Consider the following 25,801-nt stretch of genomic DNA (forward strand, 5'->3'; position numbering starts at 1 on the left):
ACATCCTTGTACCTGTACCAAGGCAGTCAAACTTTACCAAATGGGCCATAAGACTACTTTGACATGGAAACCTTTGACATGCACACTCCCTTCCCATAGGCCTCTAAGCAAGGAGTCAGGCTTTGGGAAGGAGGTGCAAGGCGCTGGCAGGGTCCTAGAGTCCTCACACCACCTTCCCAAAGCCTAGTTAGCACTTCCCAGCTGTGGGAGGGAGGTGGGAGGACTCTAGAACCCTGTCAGAGCACTCATAGCTTCCTCCCAAAGCCCAGCACTTCACTTAACTGGCTTGGGGAAGGCAGTGTGAGGGCTGCGGGGTGTGTGTGTGTGTCAAATGTTGCTGAGGGTCACACAGAAATGCCTCGAGGGCCACGTGCAGCCCTCAAGATAAGCATTGGATATATTTGTACATCACCTCACCCAACTGGTTCCCAGAGCAATTCAAAACAATTAAACAGTGCAAACCCAGAGTAAAATAGTAAAAAGTAAGATTGAGCAGAATAAGTAGATAAAAACAAATGTAGTCCAGAGCTTAAAAGGCCTGTGGCAACAAAAAAGTCTTTGCCTGATGCTGAAAAGATAAAACAGGCAAGGCAGGTATTCCTGGAAAGGGAATTCTGTAAATGTGGCATCCTCTCTGAAAAGGCTTTCCCTATGGTTGCCATCTACCTCTCATGAAAAGGAGAGGCTTGCTTGCTGACTTAAATCGTTGGGTTCCTTTAGGAACCCAGTACTGTACTCAAAACAGTTTATGGTTTTGGAAATTTGCATCAATACCTTGAATTCTGCTTGGAAACAAACGAGCCGGTGAAGTTTTTAAGCCTACTATTGTAGTGCCTGTAGTTTGGTAGCTGTATTCTGTACCACTATCATGCAAGTCTTCAGATGCAGTCCACATATAATTCATTATAGTAAACAATACTGGGTGGTTTATCAGAGTATGTATGGAGAATAGCCAGGCTCTCTCTGTCCAAGCCAGACGATGGCTGGTACAGCACTCTCAGCTAATGAAAGGTACTATGTACCACAAGACACAAGATCCATAAACACAGACTGAATCTTATCAGGGTAGAGTGCAAACCCATCTCCCTGAGCAAATAAACTACCTTTGCCCAGGACCTCTGTTTTGTTAAGATTATTTAGTGCTCATCTAGCCCAGGGGTGGCCAACTTCCAGGAGACTGCAATCTACTCACAGAGTTAAAAACTGGAAGTGATCTACCCCCATTTTATTTGGGTTCAGGTCAAATTTTAGGGGGAGGCGTATTAGCCGCTCACCAAAATATCGCTGTGGAAGCAGTCTGCCTCACAGCTAAAACTCTGTTCAAGAGAAAAGGAGAAAATGCAGCGAGAGGAGAGGGGGCGGGGCCAGGTGCTCTTAGGCAAAAGGAAAGGAAAAGGAGCCCAAGATCGACAGAGATAGACTAGAACCTCCTGGGGATCGACCAGTCGATCCCGATCAACCTGTTGGACATCCCTGATCTACCCTATCACAGGATTTCAGTGATAGACATCCAAATCACACTTCTGTTAAACCACACAGTAACAAGTAATCACATGTCTTAAAAACAGCTTTTGAATATCAAGTAGGTATACCATTCTAACCCCATCTCTAATGTTTGAAGGCTGAGCACTAGTTGACTCTGCTGGCATTGAGTCACATGGCTAGTTGTGAGGGGTACTACCCAGGTGGGCAGACGCTATCTCCAGAAGTTAGCCCTGGAGGTGGGATACTGGCAGTTTTAGAGCCAAAGTGTTGTGTATTCTTGGGCCCCACAGTTGTGCCAGCCTGGAGATGGCATGAATTTCAAGAAACCATTCCCTTCACTTTTCAGCCTGGCTGGCATGAGCCAACAGTGTTTGGGATGTGGTGGTGGATCTACCATGTTTTCTTCCTCCAATCCCACTTGATTGCTCTGCTAGTGACTTCTTCGCACCTGTCAAACCTTGAGGTATGCTTGCAGTCAGGGGTGCCAAATTGGATAAAATGGGGGGCAGGTAAGCCTCGACCCACATAATCGCATTACATGGCATATGCACACCATTTGAATGGCAATGCCCATCAACTTTGCAGGGGTGAGACCCCCTCAAATATTTTACTTGGGGAGACAAATGGGCCCTTGGCCCCTGGAAGTTGGCTCCTATGCTTCCAGTACTTAAGTGTTCATATGTAGTACATATCCAGGTGTTTGAAACAAAACATGAAAGTTTACTTTCATGCACTTATTGCAGAGTTTTTTAAAAAGCAGTTTCAAAAAGTCAGTAAATTTGTGCAATTTCCACATTAATGTGAAATAAATTAGCAGGACTTTAGTGTATGAGTTCTGCTTTTAACAATTGGTTAATGAGTTTTGAACTGTGAGATTTTGTATGTGTAAGAGCTGCTTTACATCTAATGTATGGAAATGATAAATATGCCGTGGCATGTGTTTGGTAAAAGCAGTCATAAAGCAGTCATAAGACCAAAACATGCCTCACTACTTAAATGAAATGGTATAAAACAATAAAGCTACACATGTAGATTAAGAACAAGACAGAATTTCAGTGTTGGTGGTGGTGTGATTAATCAGTTTGTTTGTTTTTTGTGGGAAATTGTGCTTCACACTCCTGAAGAAGTGATGGTGAACCTTTTAGAGACTGAGTGCCCAAACCAACCTAAAACCCACTTATTTATCGTAAAGTGCCAACACAGCAATTTAACATCTCATTTTTTCTGTGTTTCACGTTTTTTCTTTATGACTTGTAATAAATAATGCTTTGTATAAGTTATTGCATTACATTCGTCATTAAATTATCTTTCCATTTATATATAATTTTATGGTATAACTCAGTGCTTTTTTCTAAAATAATGTTTAGGGGTACTCTAATTTTGACCCAAGAAAATCACCACCAGGGGAAAAATAAATACAGTTCAAATTGGGAAAATAAATACAGTGGTACCTGAGTTTTTGAACATTACCGGTAGTTCTCGAACTACTTGGAACCTGAACACTTCAAACCCGGAAATGAGTGTTCTGGTTTTGCAACTTTTTTCAGAAGCTGAGGAGCGCCTGGCTTCCTTCAGGTGGTGCAAGGACTCTCAGATGCAGCTTCCGGGCTGCCTCCACCTTCCCCAACCCCAGCAACTATTCAGCCTGGCTGCCTTCACAGAGTTGCAGGGGATCTGATGCAGAGGTGGGGGCTCCTTTAAACTTCTCCCTTGAGGTGAGCGCAGCCGTGAACCCCTCAACGGAAAGTGTGATGGAGCCTGCACCTCCCTAGCTGAGCAGCCCCGATCCAGCTCCTTTTCCCATGCAAGCAGCAACGCTGCCTAGTGGAGCATCCCAATCCCACTCCTACTTGCCTGCAAGCAGGAGTGGAGGCAGGGATCTCTGAAGTGGAGCAGGCTGGTGGGGTGGGGGGGGCGACATCCCTTGCCTGCTCGCTTGCCGCCCAGGCCCAGCCTTCTCTCACTCAGCGCTGGGGGCTGCAGGGCTGCATTCAAAATAAAAGGTGAAACTTTCCAGAAAACCACAAAGCCAACAAACTTGCAACTTGTGAAAAGGCAGCAACACAATTGAAAAAAGCAAACCAGCCACAAATGAATCAAACTCCTAAGAAAACATAAAACAACACTGACCCTAATTCTAATCCTTACCTTAACCCAGTCCTCTCCTCCCTTCCCCTACCCCTGGCACGGAAGCGATGGCCCTGCTGGGGTGATGGCACGTGACCACAGAGAGGGCTCTGAGTGCCCTCTCTGGCACGCGTGCCATAGGTTCACCACCACTGCTATATAGTCTAGCTGATCACTGCCTGTAAGGTTTACTGGAAGCACAGTAGTGAGTGTCAGGTGCCTAATAGGACTTAAGGCTGTAGCAGCTACCCATGGAATTGGACAAAATGCTGTTTTTCAAATACCCCAATTGGACACAATCCTTACATGCACTGAAGGTTTGTAGAACTAATAATCTTGCAAATTTTGGATTTATTTTTTAAAATACCTTAATTTGTTTGGGGATGTTAAATATTAGTGATTTTTTCTGAGTGCTGAGAGCAAGTTAGGACTTGTGAGAAACTTTTCTGAAGTACAAAGCAGGAATGGGCCACAGGTATGTAAGAGATCCATGCCACTCAGATTTGTATACCTTGGGCTCAGTTTACACATTGAGGTGTGAGCTTGCTGGTTGCTTACAAGCTATTGGGGATGGGGTCTCTTCTTTCAATTTGCAAGGCCTGAATAGAAGCCCTTTTGGGAACACTAGGTTTTGCACAACTGGAGCAATAGCCTCCACGCTTGGCTAGGGCAAACAGCTGTTTTAGATCTATACAACTAGTAGTGCTAGGATGAAGTGTTGGTGAGACATTGGCAGCGCCTCTTCCCACCTGTCTCCTGCCCCTTAGTGATGAGTTGTAAATGCTGGAATAGAGCATTTCGTTTTAAACAGGCTGAAGGCATCCTTTCACATGGTTGCTATGTGAACCAGTTTCTAGAGGGATAGCCATATTCTGCTGCAGCAAAAACTAGACTTCCTAGCACCTTTTAAGCCTTAAATTTACTAGGGACAAGCTATACCACTGGTTCATGCAGCCTAGTAGTGTATTCTGCCTAGCAGCTCTGATTGCAAGATAGGTGTTTCCCTGGCCTGCTAGCTGTGATCCTTTAAATGGGATTAAATCTTCCACTCTGTTTTGGATGGCAAAAAAAATGTGTGGCAAGCAAGAAAACCCTCTTAGGGTACTTTCGTTTTGTCTGAAATTATTTCCTTTACATACTCAATGTTTTCTCAAGTTATTAAAACCTAGGTGCTCAAATCCTCATCTAATTCAAATTCCTCTTTTGCAGTATAGGAAATGAACTTCAGTACATTGAAATAAAATAAGCAGACTCACAAATGGATGCTTTTCCAGAGAGATGCTAGAAAAGAGGAATTGCCCCTGCCAATTACCTCACAGGTTTTCATATTTTGTGTGTGGTTCTGGATCTACAGTTCATCGCCATATATTCGCCATTAAGTAGAATAATTTTCTCTTCCTGTTACTGGTTAATCCATTGCCCCAGCTGCCAAACTAAAATACGTTTAGAAACCTGGGCAGAATTTTCCTCCCTTCACACTTGCTGGAATTAAGGAATTCGTGGTTGTTATATGAACACAAACAATACAGTTGTGGACAAAGTTAGTAAAAACACACTTGTAGAAGTCTGTTTTACGGACTTCGTTTACCTCACTACAGAATAAAAGATGAGCCTGGATCAGGCCCATCTAGTCCACCATCTCCACTGGCAAACCAGATACCTGCGGGAAGCCCATCAAGGGGGCCTGATCTCAAGTAACCCATGTACTGTAATCAATCTGAAACCAGAATCTGTTACTTCAATATGTTAAATAACACTGCTTAATAGTTGCTTAAAAATGCAGTTAGCATTTGATATGTAATTCAGAAAGTAGATTGTGACCATAAAGCACTGTTGACAAGGACACACGTTCTGGCACTTGTAAAATACAAATGTTGTGTAATTAAAACCCTGTTATTCCAATTCAACCCATAAATGATAGAACTGAACCTTTTGATAAGTTGTACTTCAGTGGAGTCTCTGATCTCTCTTTGAAGATCCCCCTTTAAGAACAGTCAAGTGTCCCATCATTAAGCAAGAAAAGGGATTAGATTCAGGATAATTTGAAGCATATCAAAGCTGCTACCCAGGTTGATAAACCCAAATTTCATCATTCAACTGCTTATTTCCAGTTCATGTTGCCTTTCAGAAGTGGTTCAGTAACTTGTTCAACCCACTATGAAGCAGTTCTGATGCATTTCATACAGGTAATCAAATTCTTTTGAGTGCTACATGAAGTGTAAAATGAGATTATTAGAATGTTTTAAACATGTCATGTACTAGCAACACACCCTACAGAAGTTTGTCATTTCACTTGACCAGAAGAAAAACAAGCACACACCAAGTCTTGGTGGTATGCTACCAAAAATGGTGCCCTTGTTCTCTCCCTCTCATGTAGCATTTTAGGTACTCAGCATGCAATGAAGCATTGTGATGAGTGTTTCCCAGCTCCCTCTTCAAATGACTGGCTACCAGTGGTGGTGGGAGAAGCTCGTAATAACCTATCAAATTGCAAGTGTACTTAGAACACTACAGCAGGGAGATTTTGCCATGTAAATGCTGTTTTTGGTGGGCGTACTGCTGGAGTGGGCCACCCTCAGCCTGCTTTTGTGTGTCCTCTAGAACTACGGTATCTAGCTTGTATTCCCCATACTTGTACCGTGTTGTGATGAGAGAAAACACTGAGAAGAGGAAGAAATATATATTACCACAACCATTTCTTGCATGCACACACAAACACAATCACATTCCCCTACCTCCAAAGTAGTATGTGACACTTGAGGGGGGGGGGAATTGCCCACTCCTGGCATAGTGGATTGCGCCAAACATCCTTTCACTGCCAGGACTGATTCAGCAGACGCAATCTTTGCTTCCTGCTGTAGGCAGAAGAGACCATTTTCACTGGTTCCCTGCAGCCACCTATGCCATCTGCACTGTTTCAGAGAGCTGATGTCCACTTACCCCTTCCCCCAGAGCACAGTGTTCACTTGTTTAAAACAATGACTGTTCTGGTCAGCTCATATTAAAATTGATATAGAGCTGAAGAACGGATTGGCATGTGAAATGATCAAGGATGCCTTTCTATAATAAAAATACAAGTTTGGGGTTTTTCCATTTAGGAAAAAAACAACCAAGCACCAAAAAAATAATAATGGAAAACTATGAACAGAGCATTGTAATGTTCATGGAAAACTCTGTTCATGGAAAACTATGAACAGAGGACGAGATGGTTGGACAGTGTTCTCGAAGCTACGAACATGAGTTTGACCAAACTGCGGGAGGCAGTGCAAGACAGGAGTGCCTGGCGTGCTCTGGTCCATGGGGTCACGAAGAGTCGGACACGACTAAACGACTAAACAACAACAACATGAACAGTTGGAATGATGAAGCAATTTCCCCCCTATATTTTTAATAGAAAGAATTGGAAACACCCAGTGAAGTTGATTAGCAGATAATCAATAATGGAAGTACTTCAAAATGCACAAAAGCACAAAGTTTGATAACTACTGGCTTAGGAAAAAAAGATGAAATATTTTATTACTATTAACTATAATTTGACTGCACACTTCCTTTAGGATTCCAGGGCAACAAATAGATAGGCAGTTAAAATCTTGAAGGGATACAAAATAGTATCAGCAAAACAATTTAAAATACATAATTCACAGTACAGACAAGGAATAACATGTCATCAGCCATTTTCACCCTTCCCCAAAGATCCAGATAAACAAGTAGGCCTTTAGCTGTCAGCGGAATATTTGTGCAGGGAAACAAACTCTTAGGTGAAGGTCCATAGGGTGCCACAGTGGAGAAAACCCTATTCCCATGTTTTCACTTTGACAAAGTCTGTTGGTTGGAGATTTCAAGTAGGACTAAGACATTAAACATTTTGAAGAAATTTATGCCTACACATTTATTAGTCCCACTTGAAATCTCCCACAAGCAAACTTGATAAGTGTCTGTTGCTCCTTGGAGAAGTACATTAAAGTCAATCTGAACTAGCTAGGTGCTTCTGATTGAACAGTCCGTCATATTTAGTGCATCATCTGGAAAGAAATTTTGGGGTAATTCCAAATTTGAATATTGTTTATTTAGATCAGGACAGCAAAATAATCGGAAAGAAACAGGTTGTGCTTGGTGGGGGGAGCTGAGATAAATGCATGATAACTCACTTTATGAGTCCTTTTTCCTCAAAAGAACCTCCTAACTTCCTGGGACAGTTACTGGTTTTTCTGTTTTATGGATTCAGTTTCAAGTCTGAACTAGTTCATCGGTTTGGGCTCCTACTTTTGGCCTAGGCCAAGAGCCAGTTTATACTTAGCAGCGTAACATGGACGTGTTTTTCCTGAGCTGTTCCTACGTATGCTGCAGACAGGGGATAACATGTTTAAATCCTTCCCTGTTTAAAAAACTGCACAAAACAAATTAGCATGTTTGGGAAAAGAGTTCAGCCTATTTTTCTCCCAACACTTATTTTTCTATGGATAACTTATTCCCCACATACACAGTAGTACAATACTGGAAACGCTTCCCTCAATTCTGGCATATGTGTCACTGTTGTGGCAAAATACACACCACACAGTGAGACATAACCCATATAAAAGCCTTATTTTACATGGCACAGACTACTGCATCATTACATAATTTCCTGCTATACAGCAGATAAAAAAACTGCAAGTGTGGATGCAGCTTTAGTAAGCCAGTCTTTGGTTGTCTGCTTTCTTAAAAAAAAGGTATCTTAAAGGATCAATATACTCTGAACCATGATTTCTTGGAAACAACCCCCAAGTCAAGCTTTGTTCTAACCTCAGTGAATTATATTGTTTCGTTAGCAGCAAGTGTCCATACATTTATTATGACACTTGAACTTTTCAGAAGTGTGAAGAATAAAGCTAAAGTCCAGCAAACACAAGGCTGTTGGGATTATCTTCACAATCTTCTCAAACTTCTCTTCTGTTGGGATTATCTTCACAATCTTCTCAAACTTCTCTTATCATTCACAAGTTATCAGAAAAGAACTCTGCCAAGTTCAAACATGACCTGCAAAAGAAATACAATTTTGTTATATTTTTTCAAAGTGTTTTTATTGGTAATGAAAGTCAACTGCTCCAAACTGTTCCTTACAGTGATATTTAAAATCACCCTTTAAAAAAACACCCTAAAGCTAACTAATACAAATAGGGCCCCTTACTCCAGCACAAGCAATCTGTTCAGCAGCTAAAAGTGAATTAAGGCAAAGGGATGGCTAACATTTTCATAAGAGTGACGGAAGATTCTAATGTTGCTCACTCACCCATATAAGCTTGGTGGCTAGAAAGATAAAGAAACAGCACTATTTATGCAAGCAAAGGCCTCTGTAAGTCAGAGGTAGGCAGGTGGGGAGGGGATAGGATGACAGGATAGCAGCCCTCTTTCAGACACTGACTTTAAAAGGTGGTCACTGAACAGCTCCTTTCATCAGCAGGTACTACTTGAGTTGCTATTCCAAGTCTTTTGCTTTGCCCTCGCACCTCAGTGTGTGGAGGCTGACCGGGGCTCTGATTTTGCACATAGCAGTTCCTTAACTGGAGGGAACAGTTCCCAGCCATTAACAGGTGTAACTTAACAGGTGTAACTGCTGTTGATTGCCCCCAGAAACCAAATGCATTTGTAGTTTGCAAAAAAGAAAGTACACAAATTCCAGTAACAGGAAGGAAGGAATTATAGCTCAATATGTATTCTCAATTTAGGAATGCTTCATGTCACATAGAAAACAGTGTAGACAATGTAACGTGGCTTCCAGGGCATGTAAACTCAGCCATGAATACACTTGGCACTTGAACTACATGCAGGTTACATACCATCCCATGATGTAATTTTGTGATGTGAAGTAGTCCTAGATGACTAATTTTGATTTCTTCTTTCATATAGGTAAAAATTATGCTGGTGCAGTGTGGTGGCCAAGTTGCTTGTTCAAATCTCATTTAATCAAAGTCCCTAATCTCTCAGTTTCAGTTCAGCATTTTTAATTTAGGGATAATACTGGCCTACTTTATAGTTCTGTAGCCAGAATCATCGAAATAATAATGTGTGTGAAGCATTTTGAACACTAGAGAGTGCTATATCTACATAAATTCCTAGAGGATATTTACAAACTTCTCCTCAACTTGCCCGCATCATGTTTAATTAAATTGAAATTTCATCGAGACATGATTCAGCGAACTTGCTAACATTATAGGAAGTGATATACTGATTGTACTCACAAGGAAAGAGCTCAAGGCATGTTTGTTTCAACAAAGCTGTTAAGTTCATACTAACACTGCACAGCAGCACATTGTTGCAGACTTACCTCTATGGTGATGAGTATCACAATCATCCACTCCAAACGCAAAGCATGTTTTTCACTCAAATGATTTCTCATCAAATCTGTCAGCTCTGTGCAGTGCTGGAGCTTTTCATTCACCACCTGCAATAGAGGAACTGATACTTCAGAAATCCTTGGGTAAACAACTTGCTCAAGGTATTACCGTATCACCTAAACAGCTTATCCACTGAATGGGGCTTAATGAACATACTGAAGTTTGAAGAACTATATCAGAACTGATGTTTCTATTAATGAATGCAGCAGAGCACCCAACACCATAAAGTTAGTCTTAGGAGTTTTGACATCTCAGTGTTAGCAGATTTATTGAACAGTGGTTTACAAATATTAGACCACAATGACATCAGCTGGAACTTTGTTCATTAAGAGTTACTAAAATTGAACAGTTTCTAAAGTTCTGGGTTTAAGTAATGGAAAATGAAGGCAAAATCCAACTCAATCCAGTGCAAAGCACCAACTTGTAAAGGATTCCCATAGACTTAACTGAACTATAATTTCTCCTCCCCTACATGCATGTGTGCATAAGCATGGGATAGCTGCAAATCATGAAGGATGAATTGGAAATGACTGCATTCCTCTCATATCTCCATCAAACCCTCCTGCCTGTTCAATCAAGTGACAATCAAGCTGGACTGCCCTAACTGTGCAACATATTTTCAAAATAATGCTCCTTTCAAATGCATTTTAGCAAAAAGTGCAATTTTGGACTCTTATGACTTGAAGGGCAAAAATCAGCACTTCCTCAAAACCTTGTTTACATAATACAGAGTGAACCTCTCATTAGGCTCCTAGTTCTTACCAATGAAGACCCTTTTTCAAACCAAATACCAGCCGCATAGGAATCGGAGAAACTCACTAATGCAAGACTTGTACAGGCCTGCCAGAGTTTTCACAGACAGCTAAGGAGCCACACCTATCAGCAGGAACAGCAGTTAATAGATTGTCAAAAGATTCATTGTTATAAGCAGATTAATAATCCTTTAGGAGAGAAAACCTGGCTTCGTAGGAAGGACTGATCATGCTGGGGAAGAGATAATAAAAATGGGGGATGAGTTTGCTATATGAGAAAACTATACCGCAATTAACAAAATTAAATACAATACCAGCAAGCCAGCTCTGAGTAGGAATGGGAAAAACTGAACATATTACCCAAGAGAAAGAGAGAAGATTTTTAAATAGTTAGTTCACCTTGCTAAGAAAGCAAACAGAATACCAGTTTACTACAGGGATTGGGGTTTTTTTTTGTTTAAAATTAATGGCATGAAGCCCCAAACCATGTAATGTTCTGCATGTGCACTGCCCCATGGAAGCCTTTTGCTCCTAGAAAAGCTGCTCCCAAAATTTGGTGGGCCCTCTGGAATGGCCTGTAAAGAGGGTAGTATACACCCTGTGAAGTAGGAAGAATCAATAATCCCCCAGCCAATACTAGGCAGAAGTATCTTCTAACTACATGTGGGTCACTTTGAGTCCATGCCCATATTCTTGCTCATCAACAATGAAATACTGGTACACATCAAGTGCCTTTATTTACTTAAATTTATGTCCTGCCTTTCCTCCAAGAAGCCCAAGGTGGCACACACGACCAAGGTGACCAAGAAAACAGAAGAAGAAAATGGAGAAGCATGAAAAGTTTAAGACTTCTTTGAGGAGAACCAATCTGTGAACAATTGACAAAAATTGAAGTTTTTGCTGAGGCAGGAAAGCTGGAATTGTGTACCTACCTTAACTCTGCGATTAATGCTGAGAAACTGGCAAGTTTGATCATATAACTGTTCAAGATGCTCTCTATCCCAATAGAAATCTGGAGTCATCAGCAGATCAGAACTCAGATTTATGCGGTGCCTGAGAAAAGGTAGGTAAATACATAGATTCAGAGCAATTATGGGTGGTTCTTCCTTCCTAATTTGAGTTAATAATTCTACCTAGGTGGTTCAGATGTAATGCCAAACCATGGTTTGACGCAAAATGAATAAGCACTGGAAAACTCTCAGGCCCGCACAATCCATTTTTCTATCACATTCTACAGCCACTTCCCTGGCTTGAAGAAAAATAATAATTTTACAGTACCAACAAAATGGCAACCTATGGTGTGCCTCACACCAGGAAAATATGATTTTATCACAGTGAAAAAGGTATTTCAGGCTCATTTTTGTGCCAAACCATGAAGGCTCTATGAAGGCTCTGTTGGTCACTCAAAACAAAGTGATGATTTCCATATTCCCTCATGGGCTTCTTTGAGAGGAAGGATGAACTATAAATTACTTACTTTATACTTTATTCGACCGATAGTCAGAACAAAAACATTTCTCAATACAAAGATAAACATATAAAACTGAAGGCATCAGAGGGATACATAAAAATATAAAAAAATATAAAACTGAAGACATCAGAGGGATACATAAAAATATAAAAATATAAAACTGAGGGCATCAGCGGGATACATATCCTTTAGAACTATAAATTTAAAAAATAAATATTAATTACTTTTAAAAGGTACAAAATTAATTAAGAATTTGGGTGGGATTCACCTAATGAATCCTGTCAGTGGAAGTCCTGCAGAAGGGATTATGCAACAGGGCTCCCCCCTCCTCATGCCCCCCCATTGGTGCAGGAGAAGCTTCAGAAAAGCACATGAGGGGACAAGGGAATTGTTCTGTCTGGCACACTAATATGCTTGCAGATAGAACTTTTGGAATGGCAAGACACTGAATTCTGCCCATTATTTTTTGACAAACAACTTTTTTTTACTGAAGTGCTTTTTTTCCTTGACTACCCTACCCTACCAATAAAATATGGCAACAATCCTGCTCTCTGGTTAAGACCTGTTCCTGCAGCAGGACTTCTCATGATTAGTACTTCCCAATGGTACTTCTAAATCCTTAATGATTAAAGGATTTGGGGCTTATCTCCCATCTCTAAACAAAAAGAGATTCCCTGCTCTCAGCAGCTGATCTAAGCTTTATTTACAGTTACCCTTCACAAATCATATAGGTCTGTAACAGACATTCCTAGAAACAGGATTTGGGGAAAATACAGAACTTGTCAAGGTTATAACAGGCACACTTGCTTATGCTCTTATCACATATGAAGGCTTAAATGCAGCTGCACCATACACTGTAGCTTTAAAAACTTTTATAATAAATCCATAATGTTATTCAATAGGATTTCCATTCAAATAAAGATTCTAGTTTCATGTTTAATAAACACCAATTAACAGGGTACATATTTCCAAGTGTTCAGACAATATGGTGCTAATTGGGGAGTGCAGAAAGAGACATGACTGCATTGTGTTGTTCTACTGTATTTAACATTTTTGTTTCTAATCCTTGGTGCCCTAAATTTATCCGCTTGCAAATGGTAGGTTTGACTTTGGGTGTGAGCTTAGGATATCTTTAAAAAGACGATGCTAGATTTCTATAGGCAGTTTTGCTTCTCAAAAGTGAACCAATAACCTTGTTGGTAGCAAAAGCAGGGTGTAGAAAACGAAGGTGGCTGGAAGTGAAGGATCAAAATATATTGTAAACTGCTTCAGGATGCCTTATGGGAAGCAATTTATAAATGAAATAAATAACAGCAAAGTGCCCTGGGAATTGTTAAGTTTCCTTGTTATAATGAAGATACCTCAACGCAAATAATTCCCCAATTTTCTGCATCACATCAGCATGAGAGAGCTTCACCTTCCTTCTTGACTTTAGTATCTGTTAAAAAGATAGTAGTAAAACATTAAGAACAAATATATGTTGCAAATAGCTCCATTTAATAATAGTACATAAGACCAATGAAGTAGTGAATACCTCAGGTATTGACTGGATAGATTCTACAAAATTATCCAATGATGCTTCCCAAATTGCCAGTTTCACTACATTAGGGAAAAGTACAAGAGATTTATTATTCATGTTCACTGCCCTTTAATGTTTTCACAAAACCAAATCCCTACTTTCAATTACCATATTTTTCCGTCTGTAAGACGCCCCCAAGTATAAGGACCCCCCTCCCATTTTGTGGGACTCAATTTTAGGAAAATTAGGGGAGATGGCCCAAAGTTGTTGAGCCTCTCCCCCCACGCAGCTGTGGGCAGGAAACACTCCCTAGATCATTTCCCGTGCAGAGCAGCATCGGGGGAATTTGTGCTCCCACCAACCATCCGGTCGGTGGGAGCGCAACCTCCCCTGATGCTGCCACATGTGGGAAACAACCCAGGAAGCGCGCGCTGCACACAGCAGCATTGGGGGAAGTTGCAATCCCGCCAACGAGCTGGCTGGCAACGCACAGATTCTCTCCCCCAACCCCCACGTAGCTGCAGGCAGGAAACACCCCCCAGATCACTCACTGTGGCATCGGGGAAGTAGCACTTCCGCCAAATGGCTGGCTGGTGGCGTGCCGCTCCCCCCCCATGCTACTATCCGTGTATTGGACGGCCCCAATTTTTTGACATTATTTTTGAGTCAAGAAACCTCGTCCAATAAACGGAAAAATTCGGCATATGATGTATTTGCTAGAAATCTAAAAATGCATGCTTGAGGGCCAAAACAGATGTCAGGTGGGAGACTTGCAATCAGACTTCCCAGTTGTTGGGAATTAAAAACAAACTTTAAAACAGCAATGGAGTAGGGATCTCCAGGTTTGATTCTAGAAGTGACAGCAGGTAGCAGGTGCTAAACTACCAATCTAAATCGTCCCCACCACAAATTACGGTATTAGCCTTAGGCTACTTCCTGCAAAGCTAAATTGCTTTTTGTGGCACTGAACTCCAGAAGTAACTCAATAAATTGCTTATCATTTGAATTTGATATCAAGAAGGAATTGTCCAGAACAGACATAAGCAACACACATTTTAAGGATACTTTATCAGCGCACCTCTGTAATGATCTCTGAAGTTCACCTCTCAAGTTCTTTGCATCATACAGAAGTAATACTACTTTATATAACTTATCTCTGGCGCACATTCCCAAGCTTTCCTCATAAACACATTTTAGGTAACACTTTGGGGGGGAAATTTCGCAGCACGTGCTACACACCCCAAATTCTGATGCAAAAAGCTGCTTAGAAAGCCTGATGCAATATATCACTTACCAGAAAGGCAAAGAGCATTTGAAAAAGCAAACTTCTCTAGTGTAACTTCGTCAGGATCTATTTCTGAATTTATCAGGATTTCTCCTCTATGAAGTTTTGACTGCGCTCTGTAAAGAGCAAAAGGAATACTTTAATACTTTAATTGACCATAAGCACCAAAATAGAATATGCCTAGTATAAATCCATGACACATAGGAACTAGCTATACTATACAGTACTTGTAAAAAAACCAAAAACAAATCAGAGCACCTAAGAACATGCTTAGTTCCCGTCACAGACAATGGAAGAAAACTTCAGACTTGTTGAGCTTCTTTTTCAACTCTACTGTATTTGTCAAACAAGAAAAACAATTCACATTAACAGAAAGTTTCAGAAGCTGCTTAGCAAGTTATTTGTGGATTTTTTTTAAAGGGCCGAGTATATATGCTGGCTTGACTGAGGCGATAGAACTCTCAGTGGCCCATTGTAATTCCTTTCTGAGGCACTCTGAGGATAAGATCAGTTGCATCCATCATTACTTTCTCTTAACAGTTAGTGCAGGTGATTCTTAAGGGTCATTTATCTTGGAATGAGTGTCAGTTGGTGCAGATTGAAGATACTGGTTGGATGTGTGCAATCGCTTGCTGATCCATGCCCCTTGTGGCTTATAAAGTCTAGCAGGGAGGGGCCAGCAAGTAGGGCCAATGAAGTTATTAACACCTCATTACGAGAGGCAGTGGTCCCCAGTTCCCTAAAAGTTATTATTATTATTTAAGTAATATTATTTGTGCTCCCTGTCTCAAAGATGGCAATGGCAATACTTTCTTACTTTGCAAAGGAATTCCAAATGCAGCTTTATTACAAAGATTATGGGCAGTCTAAACAAGCTGGCAGAGTAGTGTAAATATTTAGCAATGTTTTCAGGAAACAAATATATGCAAGAAGATAAATTGCACAGAAACTAGCACTTGATGACGTACAAACACTTACTCTCCTAATCTGTAGTTCATCTCTTCATTTTCCCAGTGAACAAGTGCAACTTCGTATGGCTGAATTTCATGCCCTTCCAGCATTTGCATGATATTCTTCATCTAGAAAAGATCCTGCATATTAAAATTGCTGACAAATGCTAGGAGGTCATCATATAAACCCGCAAGCTAATAGTCATGGTGCCTTCAGCCAGTTTTGAAATACCATGGAGAGGGAGGGTGGAACTGCACATCACAAGGAAAACAACTCCAGCTTTTCCTTACAATGCAAATACAGGGGCAGAGAGAGGAATACTTACAAGGGAGAATTGACCTAGTAGAGGAGATGCTTCACACTTCCCATCTCTCAATCCCTCCCCCAGAAAATGGTCTCGGGCAGTTTTTGGTTTTTTTTCTTAATCTGGGCTCTGACACTGGAAGCAAGCCCGTTAGAAGAATAAACCTTAAAAAGAGGAGGGTGTGCGAGGGAAGTCTAAAATGGTAGGTGTGAGAGAGGTTAAGCATCCCTGCCTCCTACTATTTTCCCACTTCAAGCAACCTGTGATACCACATTTCTGTTACTTTGCTAGGCACAGATGTTGGAATCTGTGTTTGCAAAGGCAAAATGTAACTCCTCTCAGAGTCTGGCTCTACTTTGCACATGGCCATGACCCATAATATCCTCTGTTTCATCTCATCGATTTCCTACAATTTTCTACACTGACAACATTGTCTTTATTCTCAAATAACAACTTGCAGAAATACATCATTGTGAATAACTTAGTTTAAAAATAATAATAAAAGCATCAAAAGACATGGGACAAAAACTCCCACTGCCCTTCATATACAATTTTTTAAAAAACTGAAAAATTAGACTGTAAAATGTAAAAAGATACATTAATAGCATTTGCTAAATCTACACTTAAATCTAACCAAACCATTTATTTCGTGGAACTGCAAAGACCAATGGAGTTTAACTCATAAAATTTGGCTTCCACTTACTGTTTTTTCTTCAACATTCCAGAACACAACAGATCCTTCCCTGTATGAACAGAATTCCAAGGTGGTGTTAGCAGCACAGATTATGTTTCACGCTTACATATGTATTTCTTGGCAAGAAGAAAGACTCTATTCTAGATAAGGATGGAGAAGAATTTAGTTTGGTCCACTTTAGGTGAACTGACATAATTCACACCCAAATTAATACACAATCAAAACAAAATTATACTTTAAGATTTTATACTTCTTCAAATTTAGTGGCAATACTTGGCTCAGAAACATACAGATACATTTACTGAGGGGAAAATACATATTTAAATAATATTTTGTGATTAAAAAATACGTATGTAGTAAATACAGTTTTTAATGGACTTTTTTTAAAAAAATCCAGAATAAGGCAGAAACAGGATGGAATCAATTTATGACTGTACTGATGTGAAACTGACGCTGACTGAAAATAGACAGTTAATCCTACACTCCTCAACTCATCCAAAATTTTAAATCTTAGTTATCTGGTTTCAAGTGTGATCAATTAACCAATTACTATGGTTATGGTGTGTTTATTGAGGGTTCAGAAAATATTAAATAGCTTCTTAAAAACTTTTAAATGGTTGCAATTATTTATTCTCAAAAAAATATAAAGAGCACAGAGGCTAGCCATCATATAGTACAATTCTATACAGTACATACTGTATCTGGAAAGGCATGAAATTGCAATTGTCAGTCCCTGCCCCTGTACTCATTGGGAATTACTCTGGAGTTTGTGTATAGCTGATGGCCTTAGGGAAGATTGCAGCCTTTGAGTGCTGCCACCCCAGCCCCCTTCATTACAGCAAAGAGGGAGAGGGAAAGATCTGTAGTTGCTTGGGGGCTAAGGCCTTTTGAAGCCCAAGTCCCAGAGTTGCTATCGAGCTAAGCAATAAAACCTATCATTTTAATTTGTGTTACAATATTTTTTTTAGTTCACATGCACTTTATTGTTGGGCATCACTTACCTGAAGAAAAAAACCATTCCGGGATCATATTCTTTTGCTGAGCTTTCTGTACCAATCACCAAAACGTTTGCTGCATCTTGTTTACAAGAAAGCATACTTGGAATCATATTCTGAGACACAGAAACAGTATTAAAAACCCTGCAACCCCACATATAATTTATTTGGGCTAAACCCCACTGAGAACTGTGGTGATTACATCTACCGGTAAGTAAAACTACCGGGTTGCACTGCATGTGTCCATTTAATATAGTCCTATTTCAGAACCTTTGAAATGTTAAGGGTACCACTTGCTGATGTGGGGAGAGAGAGATTTGGCCTGCTTGAGTCCATAACAGCTCCTAGTATACTGAAAACAGAATTAGGGGTTTGAAGTACTCTTACAGCTCCACACCTAAGCCTCAAGCCCTTTAGCACTATATAGCCCAGCAGAGGAAGTTTGCAGTACAGCGCTTCCAAGAGCATTACAGAATTCATGCTCTAGGATGGCTGGAGGTGTGAATAGGAGTACTTCTATTGCATGCAGAATATACATGGCAATTTTTCCTTTTCACTTGTGCATGTGTACAAGTGCTATTTTCAGGTTAAAGAACTACAGGCATTGATGAAAAGAAATGCTGTCAACATCTGCAAATAAAAGTATGTTCAACAGTGGTATTGTTTTACCCTCTGATCTAGAGTGACAATTTATGCTCAATTTAAGAATCAATAAGCCGTTATACAAGGCCCTTCCTCAGTTTACTCATGTAATAAATACATGACATATCACCATATTACTTTATAATGCTTGTCTACCAAATTGCTCTTATGAATTTAAACAGCTCAGGAAAAATATCAGAAAATATACAAGAAAGTGGAGAGGATTACCACGAAGAACAGGTCACAGGAAAATGTTATGCCAATGCGCTTCTAAGTATTTAAAGTGTTTATCTCATTTCATAGCATTAGAAATATTAAATAGGTATGTTTTTGGTGCAGTAGCAGCTAAGCCACATTACAGCATGCAATGGGGCATGTTCAAGACACATTTCTGTTCAGAAAGTTTTGAAAGAGAATTTTACAAGGTGATAATTCCACAGATAAATTGATATAAACACTGCAGTTTTATTACTAAGAGGAACTGTGTTCCATGCATTCAACAGAAGAGGGGCAAACTGTTCAGAGGTCTACCTCTAGGTAATGTTGTTATTTCAACATAGCCACATGACGTCAGATCATGGCATAGGGTACCAAGATTATATTCATCTGCTGTTGCAAAGGCTGTGCACTGCAGCAGATCCTGTGCCAAAGGAACAAAGTTTAGTTTAAGAAAACAATCAAGTGATATATTTAGAGGACATTTATTTGGCTTATTCACCAGCACTGTGATACACTCGACTGTTCTATGACCCCTGGTATCAAAATGCAAATGTCACACAAATACTAGGAGCGCTATCCTAGCATTTTGCTAATGGTTAAAATCACTGTGCTTCACAAATCCTAGAATTAAGATTCAAACTGCAAGCCTTTCATGAATACCATGGTATAAGATTCCATGTGTTAAGATATTGCAATAGGCTTATTTATTCATTTTGCCTGTTGAACAAGACCCAGAGCAGGCCCTCTGGAAGCATCCTGGAGTTTGCAGGGGTTTAGAGAGATGCAAAAAATTCAAATGCAATATGGCTATAATCCTATACAAACTTAGTTGGGTGCAAACCCAACAGATTTTGTAGGATTCAATTCCAAATAAATAAAACCAGGCTGCAAGTGAAGTACTTGACATAGCTGCCAAGTTTTCCCTTTTCTCGCAAGGAAGCCTATTCAGCATAAGGGAATTTCCCTTAAAAAAAGGGAGAACTTGGCAGCTATGGTACTTGAGTAAATTACTGCCACAACGTTTTATCCCCTTCTTTCTCTCCCCTTAAAAAGGCAGCATTATAAAAATAACTCTCATTTTCTGTAATTGGAATAAAGTATTTTTTGGTCAACTACAACACTTCATATAATCTAAAAAATGTGTGACTGACAAATATTTTGTTATCTGGTGTGTGTCAAGATTAACATTTGCCCTTGCAAAAAATCCAACATTAACATCCAGCAGGTGGTGCTCTGCATCAAAGAAAGAGAAAATTTTGTAACTCCAAATGTTTTTATGTACTGTACTATAGTCTGAGTCAGTGCAATCTCTGGAACAATATTTTACCATGTGGCAGCTTTCACTGAAATAACCTACCCTTTCACCATGTCTGACACTTTGCTCTGTATTTTTGAGATGGAAAAAACCACAGCAACAGAAAAAGGTCTCTGCAAAACATTTATTTGTGTGTAATTAAAGGTAAAGGTAAAGGGACCCCTGACCATTAGGTCCAGTCATGACCGACTCTGGGGTTGCGCGCTCATCTCGCATTACTGGCCGAGGGAGCCGGCGTATAGCTTCCAGGTCATGTGGCCAGCATGACAAAGCCGCTTCTGGAAACCAGAGCAGCACATGGAAATGCCATTTACCTTCCCGCTGTAGAGGTTCCTATTTATCCACTTGCATTTTGACGTGCTTTCGAACTGCTAGGTTGGCAGGAGCTACGGGAGCTCACCCTGTCACAGGGATTGGAACCGCCGACCTTCTGAACAGCAAGCCCTAGGCTCAGTGGTTTAACCCACAGCGCCACCTGGGTCCCTTGTGTGTAATTAAAGGTAAAGGTAAAGGGACCCCTGACCATTAGGTCCAGTCGTGACCGACTCTGGTGTTGCGCGCTCATCTCGCATTACTGGCCGAGGGAGCCGGCGTACAGCTTCCAGGTCATGTGGCCAGCATGACAAAGCCACTTCTGGCAAACCAGAGCAGCACATGGAAACGCCGTTCACCTTCCCGCTGTAGTGGTTCCTATTTATCTACTTGCATTTTGACGTGCTTTCGAACTGCTGGGTTGGCAGGAGCTGGGACCAAGCAACGGGAGCTCACCCAATCACAGGGATTCGAACCGCCAACCTTCTGATCAGCAAGCCCTAGGCTCAGTGGTTTAACCAGTGTTACAACCCCCCAAATGTTTTGTATGTTTAAAACATCAGTGTTTTCAGAAACCAACCTGCATTTCAGTGACATGGAAACTTAAGAGCATATTCCACATAGCACAATATGTACTTTCTCTCTCTCTCTCTCTCTCTCTCTCTCTCTCTCTCTCTCTCTCTCACACACACACACACACACCAACACTTGTCGCAATGTAACTTGACCAGGAGCAGCACTTGGGAGATTGCATCATGAATTACACAGAAATTTCACCCTATATAACAATTATGAAAACAAACGATGGTCTTTGAGGAAGGGAGCAAAAAAAAAAGAACCTACCTAAGGCCAGTGCTTTTTTTTCTCTGGGGGGACGCGGGGGGGACGCATACCCCTAAACATTTTGTAAATCTTTGTACTTCTGTCCATTTACTGTATTTATTTCCCCCAATTTGAACTATAAAATGGTGATTTTCTTGAGTCAAAATGAGAGTACCCCTAAACATTTTTTAAGGAAAAAAGTACTGCCTAAGGCCAAAAAAAGTTGGTAAGCTGTGGGGAAAACATTTTTATAAAAAGATCCTTGATTTGGAAAGGATGGTGGTTTTCTTTTATTTCTGGATGGGGTGTCTATTCTTCAGTTCCTGTATTGAGGATACTTGCAAGGGAGGTGGGGGCAGGCAATGTAGCTTCTAAATAGGAAAGTACAGGAACTCCAGCCTGGGAGGAAGCCTTCTGTCTGATGAAAGCCCTTCTCTTTCTTTGAAGCAGGAGAGGTTTGGTGGAAAGATAAAAGCATTCTTGCCTGTGCTCAGAGTCACTTTTTGCACATTTCAGCTGACTGGTAAAAAAATATTGTCAGGTACCAATTCCAGCTACAATTCTCATACCTATTTCACAGTGTGGTTCACTGCAGATGTTTAAGAGAGGAATGGTTTAGAGCAGGCATGGCCAAACCTGGCCCTCCAACTGTTTTGGGACTACAACTCCCATCATCCCTAGCTAACAGGACCAGTGGTCAGTGATGATGGGAATTGTAGTCCCAAAACAGGGGGGGGGGCAAGTTTGGTCATGCCTGGTTTAGAGACTAGAAAAGTAACCATAGTTTATGGTTAGTCTATATTGATACAATCTGCGAGCCAGCTAGGGTTTTCAGAGCTGTGCTCTACAGTGCAGCAGTGACTAAAGTCCTTTGGCCCAAGGGCTGCATTGATGGTCAACCACCCCTCTAAGGGTTATATGCCAGTGGCGTGCATAGCTGATATATTCACATTTGTATACACACACTCTAAACATACCCCTCACCATGCACACACCTTCACAACGCACATACATACTCTCACTAGACATGATGGTCTCTTGTCTCTCTGACATACATGCATTCATACACTCTCACATACAAACACGTGCACACACAGGTGCAGTCACATAACCAACATTTCCATGTCTGTCCACTCTAGGTAGCTGAAAATACTGCCTTTTACTTTGCAGATTAAGCAGCTGTATTTCTCTCCATCCCACTTCAGTGCTGGAATGAAGGTACTGTAGGTAGAAATGCTGCCTTTTACTCTTAAAGAGTAGGCAGGGGGTATCTCTGATGTTAGAAGAGCCTTCTGCCTGCTCTTTAAAGATAATTTCTAGAGAGCAGCCAACCCACTTGACCCATAGATTTCAGAGGGGCTCTCTGTAACTGCCAGTCAGCCAATCAGTATTTTCAGCAAGCCTCTTTGAAGACAAGCTCCAAGGAGCAATCAGCTGCTTGGTGCTGAAAGTACAGCTTCAAAGGAGGTTGCCAAACCTACTAGTCAGTTGATTGGCAGATACAGCAACCTCCTTACAGATTTAATAGGTACCAATCACCTGATGTCATTATGATAGCAGGTGACTGACAGGTGGGTGCTCCTGCCCACCGGTCCAAGTTGGCCTGCAGGGGCTGGGGGAAATTAGGAATCCAGATCACCATCCAGATTCAGTTCCCTATCCCTGAAGCAGCTGCCACATCTAAATGCCACATCTATTCAAATACTGGTTTTCTTTTCACAATTTAAGCAGGTTCATTTTTGTTCAATCTAGGGTTTTTATCATGCATTTTAAGTGAATATTATTTTCAATTCACAGAGGTTCTTAAACTGTGCCTAGCAAGCCCCCTCACACCAAAACTGATGCAACATATCTTCAACAGCACTCAAATGCCACCACTAAGGCAGGAATGAAAATAGAAGTAACATGACAAGAGCCATAAGGGACTTCAGTAAAAAGAAAAGAAAACCTCATCTTTGTGCATGAATGCTCTTCCTTAGGCTGTAGTCATCGACATAGCTGAAGTTGGGGAACTGGGTCAAGAAAGAGTTCATGCTTTCATAGGCTGCCCCACCCTGTACTGTTAGGAAGACAGTAGTTTTCTCATTCCTGCATAATACTTGTTATGAAACATTATTCTGGTCTTCATAACCCTTCAGTGTTATAAGTACTACACTTCAAAGTTTTAATACTTTACCTCAGTTTCAGACAGTAGTGGCAGATTAGCTCTAGATGGCTGCTTGGTCCTCGATGCTTTTGGTAGCCTTTTAGCTGGCAAAATATGTTGATTTGGCATAATTTTACTAGTTGATAAAACTGAATAATGTCTATTTGGTATATCTGTAAATTTTCTCATACACTTTGCATTGTGCTTGAAACTTGTGTTTTTAAGAGCACAAAATTGTTCCCTGTGTGGAGGACAAACATGCATACCCAAATAATTCACAGTCTTTGCTGCAGTAGGAACATTAGCTTGTGGTCTGTGCCATTCCTTGGCTTGCACACAAAGCCTGCTTAAGCAAGAAGTTGTTGCCTCTGGAATGCACCTACTGATGGATCTACACGCTAATAAAGAATTGCTTGACACCCATTGAAGATTGTTGCTTGATGCTGAAAGCCCATATTTATGCAAGTGTTGGCAGTGGCTTGTTTTGTGTGAAGATCTAGCCAGGAATCTCAGTAGTTTAGTTGCCATCTTTTCACTGTGTCCTGAATGAGAGAGTTATAGTGCATCAACTTTCTGAAAAGGAGCAATATTTATCATTTTATTAAAAACAGTTCTGCACTACAGCAAGTCAATCACATCAATGATAGGGCTTGTTCTGCATTCATAGGCTCAGCTTCAAATGAAGCAAGCAAGGAAGACTGCAGCAATGCATTTACTTTACCCACCACAGCACCATAATGGCCAAAGATGGGTCCAGACCAGAATATTCTCGTCAAAGTATCTGTTCTCAAACATATTAAAGTTTGGATAATGGCAAACAGGGAGATGCATCTTTCTTCCTTGTAGCATAACTTTAACTAGCCAAAGGCAAATAGTGCAGTCTATATTAACAGAATCTGTGAGTCAGCCAATGACTAAGACAGTGATAGTTCAGTTTCACCAACTAGGGAGTAGGATAGCTAATAAATTAGACATATCATACACTGAAACACATTGAATAGCATGGTACTCTGAATAAGGTCAAAATGTATTCCTTAGACCCTAGGTCTAAGATTCTTAGATTGTGGTGTGGCATAGGGCACCTCCTAAAGGAAAATTATTTGGGGATGGCCCTACTGTAGCTGGGGTCCACTAGTGAAGGTTTGGCATTTCAGTCACCTCTGCCTTCAAGTAGATGGCACAACTTTGCTGTGGGGTGTGAGGAGGAGATGAAATTATAGTGACAGAAGATCAAATGCATAGGTGTCAAGTTCTCCCCCTTTTTAAGGGAAATTCCCTTATGCTGAATAGGCTTCATTGCGAGAAAAGGGAAAACTTAACAGCTATGATCATATGACACTTTCCACTTCTTCTCATCCCTGCAGGTGAGACTTGGCACTACAGCTCTGCTCAATGTATGTACAGATGGAGGAGCTACTGCCATATTATCTAGCTTCAGGCCACATAAACACAGCTGTGTGAAAGAGCTAGGCGCTCCTCTGCATAAAGATTGTCAGCGCTGAGCTGGGTGGAATGGAATTGAGAAGCAGAACCCCAGTTCCAAGAGCTTGAGAAGTGCTGCCTTAATGGTCTATCTTGCATTTGACTGTCACTCACATGATCGTTCCCCCTACAACTGCCGCATACAGTATCTCAACAGGTCCAATCTTTCCTTCACTGCAGAATTTTCTCCCTCAGGCCAGGCCATTCCTGCACCAATCATATTAGTATTATTTGGATCAGAAAAAGCTGTACTCCGGGGCCCCCAGGAACTACAGGATACATGGCAAATGACCAGGAATCATGGGAGCTGCAGGGCCTCAGTATCTTCCCAGGCTCGCCCTGAAACCCTCCCTCACAGCGCCCAGGTGACAGGTGACAATAAGGGTGAAACCAACACCGTTTCCCGCATTCATGCTAGACGAACGCTAAGGGGCCTTCAGACCGCCTCCATTCCTCCCACTAACAAGACCGGAAGGTTGCGGGGAAGGACTCTGCTGGGAACCATATTTAGAGCGCAAGAGGCGACCCGCCGCAGGTGACCCTCACAGTATCCGATTAGGACATTTTAAACGGGTGCGGGAGGAATGACCCCCCCCGCCCCTCGTACTCTGTCCCCATGCGCGCGCCCCAAACACCATCCAATCAGAGGGAGACCCAGTTCCACGCGCAGGAGCCTTTTACCAACCTGGCGCCGAAGCACGAGGTGGGAGGAGGACCCGCTCACTCCACAGAGGGCCGGCGGAGCCACAGAATCAGCCCCGCCCCCTCCGTCTGTGCGGTTGACGCGCGACGTCATATTCCCCGCCCAAGAGCGCCGATGAAGGTCGCCGTCGCCTCCTACGCCTGCTCCTGAAGGGCTGCTTTGCTCAGCGCCCCTCCTCCCTAAGCCCGTTGAACAAGGGAGCC

At 41.4% G+C, this 25,801-nt stretch overlaps 1 protein-coding gene across 3 annotated transcripts; it reads right to left on the bottom strand.

Annotated features, from left to right (window-relative positions):
- Nucleotides 1–8,313: 8,313 nt before the first annotated feature.
- Nucleotides 8,314–25,756, bottom strand: RMND1 (required for meiotic nuclear division 1 homolog). Of its 3 annotated transcripts, XM_035108759.2 has the most exons (13): nucleotides 25,581–25,756; nucleotides 25,010–25,102; nucleotides 23,444–23,955; nucleotides 19,131–19,239; nucleotides 17,964–18,039; nucleotides 16,972–17,011; nucleotides 15,992–16,092; nucleotides 15,023–15,129; nucleotides 13,744–13,808; nucleotides 13,571–13,647; nucleotides 11,671–11,791; nucleotides 9,917–10,033; nucleotides 8,314–8,628 (listed from the first exon to the last, which is right to left on the bottom strand). In XM_035108759.2, the coding sequence occupies exons 3-13, from the start codon at nucleotides 23,939–23,941 to the stop codon at nucleotides 8,596–8,598; spliced, it is 1,344 nt and encodes a 447-aa protein (XP_034964650.2). In that variant the 5' UTR covers nucleotides 23,942–23,955; nucleotides 25,010–25,102; nucleotides 25,581–25,756; the 3' UTR covers nucleotides 8,314–8,595. The 3 variants fall into 3 exon arrangements, with proteins under 3 accessions (XP_034964650.2, XP_034964648.2, XP_060128731.1); XM_035108757.2 differs by lacking the exon at nucleotides 25,010–25,102; XM_060272748.1 differs by lacking the exon at nucleotides 25,010–25,102 and having other exon boundaries at nucleotides 23,444–23,986.
- Nucleotides 25,757–25,801: the final 45 nt, after the last annotated feature.

The sequence above is a fragment of the Zootoca vivipara genome, chromosome 3 (genome assembly GCF_963506605.1).
Source record: "Zootoca vivipara chromosome 3, rZooViv1.1, whole genome shotgun sequence".
Classification (NCBI taxonomy): Eukaryota; Metazoa; Chordata; class Lepidosauria; order Squamata; family Lacertidae; genus Zootoca; species Zootoca vivipara.

What these genes read in the sequence shown, in the direction of transcription:
- RMND1 (XM_035108757.2), bottom strand. Translation starts at nt 23,941, where the DNA reads ATGGCAACTAAACTACTGAGATTCCTGGCTAGATCTTCACACAAAACA. An exon ending in CACTACTGTCTGAAACTGAG is followed by an intron (nt 19,240 to 23,443) that starts GTAAAGTATTAA and finishes CCTTTGGCACAG; the next exon opens with GATCTGCTGCAGTGCACAGC. An exon ending in GGGGAATTATTTGCGTTGAG is followed by an intron (nt 11,792 to 13,570) that starts GTATCTTCATTA and finishes ACCTTTTCTCAG; the next exon opens with GCACCGCATAAATCTGAGTT.